The 11,175-nt window shown below is 49.3% G+C and overlaps 1 protein-coding gene across 1 annotated transcript; it reads right to left on the bottom strand.

Moving 5' to 3' along the window:
• Positions 1–159: 159 nt before the first annotated feature.
• Positions 160–10,487, bottom strand: Rpl3l (ribosomal protein L3-like). Its single transcript, NM_001191589.1, is given in 10 exon segments — positions 160–292; positions 450–569; positions 762–857; positions 2,246–2,347; positions 2,504–2,664; positions 2,753–2,939; positions 4,333–4,468; positions 5,548–5,716; positions 9,859–10,051; positions 10,449–10,487. Coding segments are annotated over 10 exon segments (1,224 nt in total). The 5' UTR covers positions 10,452–10,487; the 3' UTR covers positions 160–235.
• Between the last annotated feature and the right edge of the window lie 688 nt (positions 10,488–11,175).

Below are 11,175 nucleotides of genomic sequence, written 5' to 3'. Positions count from 1 at the left end.
GCTTACCAATGGTACTAGCCAATGCTAATAGCTACTACTAATACCATTGTGCAACTGGAGGGGAGGCACACCCACCCACCTGTATCTCTAGTCCGCTCGAATCGGCGCTAAACCCTGCGCCCCGAGCCCGCGTTTCCCAGCCCAAAAGAGAGACAGAGATAGAGTTTCCTCAGGACTTTATTGAACAAAAAGGACAGGAAGCACTCCATCCCAGGTGTGCTCCATTCCAGGCATCTTAGACGTTTCCCGAGGTCTCCGGCTTCTCTTTCTCCAGATGTTTCTTTTGGGGGCCCTTGTTAAGGTGAAGAGACAGGGTGAATGTTAGTCAGGAGAATCAGTCAAGAAATGCTACATACCACCAGCGCCAGGGTTACCAGAGCCTGCTCTACTGGTCCACTAAAAGCCCCCTTTCTTCTAGTTCCTCTCTGGAACAAGTGGGACTAGCTCACCATGAAGGCCCTCTTCTCCTGCGCTGTCTGGAAGCATCCGTGGCCAAACTTAGAAGTGGTGTCAATGAACTTGAGCTCAATATTCTCCAGGGCCCTGCGGCTGTGGTGCACTAGTAGGGACTGGGCATCCAAGAGAGAAGAGATGTCAAGGACCGAGGGCCCCAATTCCTCCTGTGACCTCCAGTTCACACCAAGGAGGATTAGATCACTCGCTCTCTTGCCAGACCCCTTCCTTTACTCTCCCACCAGCACATCCCACCTCAGAGCAGGTTACTGGAGTCCACTCCCCCCAGCTTGCAGTGAGGCACTGACCTTCCTCAGTGTGATCACTCTCTTCTTGGTGCCAGCAATGCAGCCTTTTAACATGACGAAGTCATTGTTCACTTCCCCGTAGTGGGGGAAGCCACCCTGCAGGGAGACAGAGCACACCAAGCCAGGAAGTTGTAATGGAAAGGGGCCTATGCCCAGACCCCAGGGTGTAGGGACTTGACTCAGCAGGGGACAATAACATCTCAGCTGGAAACTAAGTATTTTTCCTGTGTCATCTCATTTAACAGTATGCCTTTTGATGGGGACACTGCGCTCAGAAGTTTGGATTTACACCTGTAAATCCAGCACTTGAGAGGGTCATGTGAGATCCCTTTGAGTTGAAGGCCAGTGAGTCTAGATAACTCAGTTTGAAGAATTCTAGACTAGCATGCATGAGACCCTGTGTTCAATCCTGAGCACTACATTAAAAAACAGTTTTAGGGCTGGAGAGATGGCTCAGTGATTAAGAGCTCCGACTGCTCTTCCAGAGGTCCTGAGTTCAAATCCCAACAACCACGTGGTGGGTCACAACCATCTGTAATGGGATCTGATGCCCTCTTCTGGTGTGTCTGAAGGCAGCTACAGCGTACTTATATATAATAAATAAAATAAATCTTTAAAAAAAAAACAGTTTTAGCTGGGTGGTGGTGGCACACACCTTTAATCTCAGCACTTGGAAGGCAGAAGGTGGAGGATGTTTTGAGTTCAAAGCCACCCTGTTTTACAAAGCAAGTTCCAGGACAGCCAGTGCTACACACAAAAAGAACAAAACAGGGTATGGTGGCGTAAGCTCTCAGCACTCAGATGGTAGAAAAAGGAGGGCCAGAGGCTGGAGAGGTGGCTCAGTGGTTAAGAGCACCCGACTGCTCTTCCAGAGGTTCTGAGTTCAATTCCCAGCAACCACATGGTGGCTCACAACCATCTGTAATGGGATCTAGTGCCCTCTTGTGGCCTGCAGGCAGAACACTGTATACATAGTAAATCTTTTGGCAGAACACTATATACATAGTAAAAAAAAATTTTTTTTAAGGAAAGGAAAAGGATGACTTTCACAGTCATCCTCAGCCATATAGGGAGCTGCAGGCCAACCTGTACTTCATGAAATTATATATAATATATAATATATATAATATATAGTATATATATTAAAGTAGACACATGCTTCAGGCTCCATGGCTATTCCCTTCTAGTTCTGGGCTGGTTCCTGGGTCCCCAAACTCCCTGGACACAGAGTACAAGCCCCTCACGGCAGTTATCAGGGCTCAGGAACAGACGAGGACTAAGGCTTCTGAGTATCTGCTCTCTGGCATATCAGGCCTCCCGTCCCTCCCTCCTGCCAGGACCTTGGGCCTAGTCTGGGTGTGGGGCAACATCCAGTTGTAGAAAACCCATGGAGCTCTTCCAGCAGGGTAGCACCCAAATGGAGCTATCGCCTGTCCCCTGACCCCCACCAGACGCCATTTGGCAGCCTGGCCACACTGTCTCACCAGGGGTGTGATAGACTTGTCGGTTACGTCATAACTGGTAGATGCGTTGTTTCTGACCATCTTCCCGTCTTCCATGTGCAGCCCCCGGCCAATGCGGTAGATCTAGCAGGAAAACAGCACAGTGTGGGCCTGTGTAGGTTCTGGGGCAACATGGCCAGACCCACGCTCAGCACACATGCTCAGACTATGAAACTAGAAATGTTTTATGAACCCAACCACTGCTGTCCCACTAGAGAGCCCTCAGAGTTAGGGACACACCTTCTTGTTCAGCTCTGTACGGTGGTGGTAACCCTTCTGCCCAGCCCGGGCGATGGAGCAGCCTACTCGGGCAGGGTGCCAGGCACCAATACAGGCCACCTTGCGCAGGCCTTTGTGGGTCTTCCTAGGAAGCTTCTTGGTATGCCAGCGACTGGTGACCCCTGTAGATGGGAAGGGCTAGGGGTTCAGAGGCTACTCCAGCCCCCACTAACCAGTCTTCATGGAGCCACTGTCTCTACCAGGCCCTACCTTTAACACCCCGGCCCTTCGTGACAGCAATGACATCAATAACCTCACTCTGGCTGAACACACTGTGTACAGGCACCTGCTTCTCCAACCGTGCCTGAGCCCAGGCCACCTTCTCAGCCACAGTGCCACCATTCAGCTGAATCTCCATGATGTGGGCCTTCTTCTGCCTAAAGGGCAGCAGCTTCATCTGTGAGACACAGAAGGAATGTTAACAAGGTTGGAGAGATGAGTCAGCGGTTAAGAGCACTGACTGCTCTTCCAGAGGTCCTGAGTTCAAATCCCAGCTACCACATGGTGGCTTACAACCACCTGTAATGAGATCTGATGGCCTCTTTGGGTGTGTCTGAAGACAGCTGCAGTGTTTTATTAAATAAATAAATAAATAACCAACCAATCCGCACACACATCCAAATGGCTAGCCCACTGGTAACCTGAAGTTTCCCCCCCCCCTGCGTACAGACATTACTGAACTCCTGTCATAGGCTAGGTACAGCATAGATTGAGAGGGACAGCATTCCACATCTCAGGGAGTCCCACCATCTACACCTACTACTACCAGAAAAAAGCCAAGATTTCTCTTGGGATGGGGCCTCAGTGCTCTGATGGGCTACAGGCAGGACTTCTGGCGGAGTGGTCATGGAGGGACTCTCTGAGGAAGTGACCAAAAATGGCAACAAATTGCCTAGGCCAAGGTCTGAGTGAGCTTATGACAGAGGAAGCGTGTGAACAGGCCCTGTGTCAGGGAAGACCTTTAGTGGGACAGAGAAGAGACCGGTCTGGCCAGATGGGAACTGGAAGATGTCAAAATCAGGTAGGTACAGCAATGGGGTCCAACATTTTTCCAAGTATAGGTTGCTAATTAGACCATCCAACAGGGCTCTGGCTGCTGTGAGCACTACATGCCAAGAGGGCACGCAGGTGGAAACAGACCAGTTAGATCACAGCATAGTGTTCAACGAGCACGTATAGCGTCCCTGCTGTTTAATAGGCTTGTGGTAAGTCCTGAGACCCACCAGGAACCAGATGAGTGTGACCCCTGCCTCCACGGCCCCTGGAGGTCGCACTGATGAACATCACGCGCTGACGTGCTTACCCATGAGCTGCAAAGTGAGAGTAATAAGCCTGTGTTCAGAGGGCACGGGAGGTGCCAGAGAGGAGTGGGGACAGGATTGCTGTTGTAGTGCCTGGGGAACTCTTCTCTGAGGACCAGATGACTAAGAATATTCCAGAACGAGTGTTCTGATTTACAGTTTAGTCAACCAACATCAAGCTGGACCCTGGGTACAGCCAGTTCTCCATGCCGACCTTTGGCTGGAGACTCAAGCCTTTCAGGACATTTGGGGTCCTGAGTGGTCCGTGGGGCACTGTAGCTGCTGATGACACTGACATATAAGATCACAGGCCGGTGACCCCTCAACTCTGGGACAAGAATGGCCTATGAGGGAGCCAGCCACATTTTGAGCCTGTTCCCAGGGCTGGTGCTATTTTTAAGCTGACATTTGCTGGGCTTTTCATTTGGAGATGGAGGATGGGGAAGGCACCCGATGGTTGAATGGGCTGAAGGTGGGGGCTGGGCTGACCTGGGTGTGGACGATGACCCGAATGACCTTGCAATACTTCTTCATGGCAGCAAAGTCTTTCTGCAGCTGCTTCTTGCCATCGGCGTCCCGCCACCTCTTGCAGGCTTTGGTAAAGGCTTTCTTCTTACTCTTGTGCCTGAGCCATACACAGAGAGTCCTCAAGTCCCAGCCAGGAAGCTCCCTGAGTTATCCTGCCTGCCTTTCCCTAGCTGCATGCGGTCCACCATGACCACCCCCGATCCCTTTCTTCCCCTCCCTCCCTTTCCCCCTCTTTCTACATGTGTGGGTGTGTCTCAAGAGGGTCCCAATATGTCACCGAGGCTGGACTAATACTCTGGATTCTGCACCCAGCAGTAATCCAACCTCTAAGGTCTCCCTCACACCATGAACAGATGCTTTGCCTCCGGCTAAGCAGACAGCCTTGCCAGCCCTTACTGGAGCTCTGGAAGGTAAACGAGCCCCGTCCTAAAGATGGAGGAGCCATGGTTCCCAGAGGCTAAAGTCTGGGATAAACGGCCAGTTCAACACGAACAGTAAAACAGCCACTTGCCGCCTTGGTAAGGGTGGTAGGGGCGGCACTCTAGGCCCTCCAGTAATCCTTGGCATACAAGGGACTCAAGATGTCAGCCTGCCTGCCCTAAGTCATACAGTCCTCTACCAATGCTGAAGTTCACATTTATCAATTAATTCCCATAAAGGGTCAGGGATTAAAGGCATGTGGTGACACCCAGCTCTGTAAGAGCTTCTTAGTTGGCAGTTTTTCTTTTCCCTTTGGCTTCTAGTACATTCAGAGCAATTCTGAAATTTACCAGCCTGGGATATAACCCTAATGAGTTTAAGTTTACACAGTTCTTTAAATATACATGTATACAAATGACACAGTGCACATGTGGTCAGAGGACAACCAACACAAGAGTCAGTTCTCTCCCCTCACCCTGACTGGCAGACTTGGCAGCAAACACCTTTATCTTGAGTCATCTCACTAGCCCAACCCTGAAGATGTGCATATCTGATTCCTCCTTTTTCTGGATCCCAGTGTCCTCTCCAGATCTCTAACTCATACCCACCCCCGTCCTGCTGAGTTGAAGGCAACACGCACGCGCACACACACACACACACACACACACACACACACACACACACACACACACAAACACTCTGCCTGGGCAAGGCTCCCCATCCCTCTACCACACAGGCACAGAGCTGGGCTCTCACCAGTCCTTGTAGAACCTCCGGCGACACTCATCGCTGAGGTGTTCGGCAAAGATGGTCTTGAAGCTCCGCAGCCCCCTTGGAGTGGCCACGTAGCCCACCACGCCCACCACCACCAGTGGGGGCGTCTCCACAATTGTCACAGCTTCTACCTCCTCTCGCTTAGAAATTTCTGTTTGGACCAAGGGACAGGATTTGAGGGACCTTCTCAGCCAATGGGGAAGGGAGCAAGAGGGCCACCACCTACACACAAGGCAGCCCAAGAGACACAGCTGTTTCCTGGCTGACGGTTAGGCCACCATAAGCTTTGGGGTTTATTTTACTAAATATAGTTTCATACGCTCTAGGGAAACCTAGAAACCAATCATTTCACAAGTAGTCTTAGACTGCCATGGGTTTCATCATGGGGATTTTTTGTTTGGTGTTTTTGTCTGGGGTTCTGTTTTGTTTAAGTTTGAGGGAGAGTCTCCTGTAGCCTAGGCTGGCTTTGAACTTGCTATGTAAACAGAGACAGTCTTGAACTCCTGATCTTCTTGCTTTCGCCTCCCAAGTGTTGGGATGATGGGCATTGGCCACCATGCTCAACTGAAATGTATGTTCTCAAAGTGAAAGGAAGGAAGGAAGGAAACTGGGAGGAAGGGAGGCATAAAGGAGAGAGGAGGAAGGAAAGGAAGCAATGAGAAAAAGAGGGAATGGAGAAAGGGAGAAGGGAAGGAGACAAGTCAGAAAGGGATATGGGGGAGAAGGAAGGAAAGAAAGGAAGGAGGCAGGAAGGGGGAACAAGATGGAAAGAAGGGAGTGAAAGAGGAAGAGAGAAAGAGAGGAAGGGAGACCCAAGACAGGGGGGAGGAAACAGACACAGTGGAAGAATGGAGACAGCAAAGGTGGCCATGCACCCTACCACGATGAAGGAGGGAAGAAGGGCCCCCTATAACAGGATTGTAGAGAACGGGGCTTTGCTAAGGGGCTGTAGACGGCCATAGTGGAGGTGGCTATCTAAGGACTAGTTTCCTCCTAGAGCTATGGTTCTCAACCTTCCTAATACTGTAATACAGTTCCTCCTGTTGTAGTGACCCCCCCCACCATAAAATTAGTTTTGTTGCTATTTCATAACTCCAATTTTGTTCCTGTTATGAATCATAATGTAAATATCTGTGTTTTCTGGTAGTCTTAGGCAACCCTTGTGAAAGGGTCATTCAATCCACAAAGGTCGACCCACAAGAATAAGAACCACTGTCCTAGGTTAAAGCTGTCTAAAGAGCTGGGTGGGGTGATGCTGGTGACCAATGGCTGAGCAGAGAGACAGAGGTGGTGGCCAAAGGCTGGGCAGAGATTCCTGGGAAGAGATTCAGGTGCAGGAGGGAGAGAGAGTCAACATGTAGGTACAGGGGGGATGCTGTCCCAGGAGGGCTGCCCAGCTGTGTCTAGGACAGCAAAGATGAAATACAAATTTAGTAAGTATTAACTCAGGATTATTGGAAGGAGTATGTGTTAGCCATGTGGAGTTAGGGACCGGTACAACCATTGCTCTGTTTAAGGTACTTAAAAATAAGGCTGTGTGTGTGTGTGTGTGTGTGTGTGTGTGTGTGTGTGTGTGTGTGTGTGTGTTTTATTCATGGATCCAAAACATTTGGGTGGGAGGCAAGAAGTGGGCTCGTACCCACCTGGTTGTTTAGAGTGGATTAACTAATTACTGCTTTGTATTTTGGCTTTCAGCCCCCAGATCATACTCTACCTCTAAGGAAAGTCACAGCAGGAATTCAAGCAGGACAAGAACTGGCCAAGGAGGAGTCCTGCCTACTGGCCTGCTTCTTAGCCTACTCTTTTCAGACCACCAGCCTAGAGAAGGCATTGCTCACGGTGAGCTGGGCCCTCCCACATCAATCATTAATTAAAAGTAAAAATGTTGGCTGGAGAGATGGCTCAGCGGTTAAGAGCACTGACTGCTCTTCCAGAGGTCCTGAGTTCAAATCCCAGCAACCACATGGTGGCTCCCAACCATCTGTAATGAGATCTGATGCCCTCTTCTGGTGTGTCTGAAGACAGCTACAGTGTACTTACATATAATAAATAAATAAATCTTAAAAAAAAAAAAAGGTAAAAAAGCACCCCAGGCCACTCTCATAGGGCATTTTTTTTCAATTAAGGTTTTCTTCCCAAATGACTCCAACTAGATAGCCCAGTGGCTCACAACCACCTGCAACTCTAGTGCCGGGGCATCAAGCACCCTCCTCTGGGTGCTGCAGACACTTGCACTCATGCGCACTCACTCCCACACAGATATACACACAAACTCACTAAATGCAATCTTCGAAGATCAAACCAAGGAGAACAGTTTAGGGGACTGGACTGTTTCTTGTCTGACAAAACTTTTTCTGGGGAGGCACTACACTCATGTCGACCAATCCCAGGGAGAGAGCTCACCACAGATCAAAGTATGGATACTACCAAAGTCCAACTTCGTAGACCAGAGGGTTGTATCGAGGTTTGTAGTTGATTTGTCTTGCTTGCCTGGCCCTTTAAGGGATCCCTAGTTGCGAGTCAAATGGCCCTTTTTAGGAATTCTTAGCTGTTAGAATTGCTTCACCCTATGACTTTCAGTGATGGTTGCCTTGGATGTCTGGGGACAGGAGGAGATATAAATAAAACCAGATGAGGCTGAAAGAGAGAATTGGAATTGGGCTGGCAGACTGAGGAGACAGTCGAGGCAGAGAAGACATTGGTAGGAGACAGTCGAGGCAGAGAAGACATTGGTAGGAGACAGTCGAGGCAGAGAAGACATTGGTAGGAGACAGTCGAGGCAGGAGCAGATGAGCAGATAAGTTAGAACAGCTGTTAATAGTCTGGAGCTGCTAGTATGGGAAAACCGGGAGAAGGGACCATTTAAGCACGTTGGAGAACTGAGGGAGGAATGAATGGGAGAAACCTTTTAAGGGGCTGAGCTGGAAACTGGGAGGAGGCCTGGCAGGGTGTTTAGAGAACTGATTACTGTTTGGAAGAAAGGGAGCCATTAATAAACATTAAAAAAACATTTTTTAAAAATTCACAGGGGCTGGGGATTTAGCTCAGTGGTAGAGCGCTTACCTAGGAAGCGCAAGGCCCTGGGTTCGGTCCCCAGCTCCGAAAAAAAGAACCAAAAAAAAAAAAAAAAAAAAAAAAGAAAGAGCAGAAATGACTCAAAAGCCCACTCTATCATGGAAGATAGCTAACCAAAGCTGGGGACTTGAAGCACACTGCACAGCCTGCAGGCAGCTCAATAGTCAGAGAATGGCCGTTCCAAGTGTCTATGGTCTAAACCTCTTGCATGCAGCTCTGCTGGCTTCGTTCCCATTAGCTAACAGTCTTCTTTGCAGCTCAGCTCTGCCCCTTTGAGGGGAACTCTCAGCTTTTATTGCTTACTCCGGCAGGAAGGGGCCTAGTAAATCTGATCAATTTCAGGAACTTCCTGAAGCTCTTTTGAGTTGTTTACCTTTCTTCTTCTGTTTCCCAGCAGGATGGAATGTTTTGATCTCAAGGAAACTGACACACAACGATTCACATGTGCATCCTACCTCTTCCAAAATATGTTCCAAAATTCTACAGGAAGATACTACATAGGTTTTAAGGAAAATGGATTTCCATTTTTAAATTTTCTGTTTTATTTATTTTTAGCAATACTGGGGATTGAACCTAGGCCTTTGAGTACAAGGAAATAACTTTGTTACTGAGCCACATCCCTAAATTTTTTTGTTCCTTCTGTTTGTTTGTTTGTTTGTTTGTTTGTTTTGAGACAGGTTTTTCTCTGTAGCTCTGGCTGTTCTGGAACTCAATTTGTAGACCAGCCTGGCCTCAAACTCAGAGATCTGCTTGCCTCTGTCTCTCTTGTACTGGAAAGGTTAAAGGCACGAGCCACCATGCCCACCTATTATTGTACCTTTATTTTGAGACAGAGGTTCACTAAGTTATTCAGACTGGCCTGGAATCTGTGATCCTCCTGCCTCACAATCCCAAGTAGTACAGTCATGAGCTCTACAAAGGTGCCCACCTTTGAATTCTGGCTGTTCCACTTACTGGAACCATTTTCTAGCTTCCCCGTGCCTCCGTGTTAAATTGCAAGTACTGTCAGAAACCCCCTCCCTCCAGGCACTGCTCATAGCTGGGCTTTACCGAGATCAGCACGGTCCCTGACTGTCCTTAGAGCAACACCCCTGGACAAGAACATCGTCTTTCCTGGGACTGCGGCTCCACTTGCAGCTCCACAAGATCACTTTCTGGCACCTAGAACCTAGAAGATTCTATTCCCATCTCTGCTGTTTGCCCCCCTTAGTAACTCACTGAGTCCAGGTCGGTGCACTTCGCGAAGTGTGTGGGTCATGCCGGCCTTATAGCCCAAGAAGGCTGTGAGGTGCACAGGCTGGCTGGGGTCATCGCGAGGCCAGCTCTTCACCTTGCCCCGGTGCCGCCGGCTCCTCTTGTGGGGCAGGAAGCCCAGGTGTCCATGTCGAGGAGCAGAGAACTTCCGGTGAGACTAGGGAAAAGAGGGTGTTCATAACTGAAGTCTCCCTAGGGGTGGCTTCAGGTTGATTCAGGAGACTCAACACTCCCACTCCCCACGCCACCCACAATGTGGGCTAGAGGTCCGAGGGAGAGGTCCAGGCAGTCCTTAGTGCTACCTCATCCATATAAAAAGAATAGATTGCAGATAATGGAGGTTTAACGATGGGTTCTCCACAACCATTGGCTTCCTGCCCCTGTGTACCTATCCTAGCAAGACCTGCAAGGGTCCAAGACAGTAAGAGAGCAGCAGCTGTGAACTGCCCATCCCTTTGCTGTCTCTTCAAACTCATTCCTCACAGCTCCAGGGTTATCCCTGCCCCCTCCCCTGAATACCGGTTCTGTTGGGGGTATAGCCCCAGCTCACTAACCATGGACGATCCCTGCAGGTTAGGAAGGGACCTCCCCACCAGGCACCAGAGGTCAAATGACAGAGCTAGAACACTCAGTTGCCAGATCCCAGATTTAGCACCTGGCAGGCTCCTTGGTCAGCTCCTGTAGCCAGCATGACTTTCGGTGCCAGGGAAAAACCTAGGAGGGGCATTAGATGGGCCGCTTACGGTGGAGAGAACACCTGGGACCAGGGTAGCATTCCCTCCCACCCACACACCCCCGTGGTCCTGGGGATTGGTAATGACTCTTCAAAGACAAGGACCACTGTGACCTGATGGGGGATACTGTTCTTAGGCCACAGCCAGAAGGAAAATCTTTTTTTTTTTTTCCTGGAGCCTAGGACCAAACCCAGGGCGTTGCGCTTGCTAGGCAAGTGCTCTACCACTGAGCTAAATCCCCAACCCCCAGAAGGAAAATCTTAATAAAGACTGCATGATTGATTCTGGAGAGATAGCTCAGCAGTTAAGAGAACCATCTGTTTTTCCTAAGGATCCAAGTTCAATTCCCAGCACCCACAAGATGGCTCACAACTGTAACTCTAGTCCCTGGGGGATACAAAATCATCTTTCTGGCCTTTATGAGCACTGCATGAATCTGGGGCAAAGACATACATGCAGACAAAATACTTCTACTCACACACACAAAACATAATAAATATGATAAAATAAAATAAATATAAAGGCATCATAATCAAAAGCAACTTGG

Source organism: Rattus norvegicus, chromosome 10, assembly GCF_021556685.1.
Source record: "Rattus norvegicus strain SHRSP/BbbUtx chromosome 10, alternate assembly SHRSP_T2T, whole genome shotgun sequence".
NCBI classification, from domain to species: Eukaryota; Metazoa; Chordata; class Mammalia; order Rodentia; family Muridae; genus Rattus; species Rattus norvegicus.
This window is presented reverse-complemented; position numbering and strand designations above follow the sequence as displayed.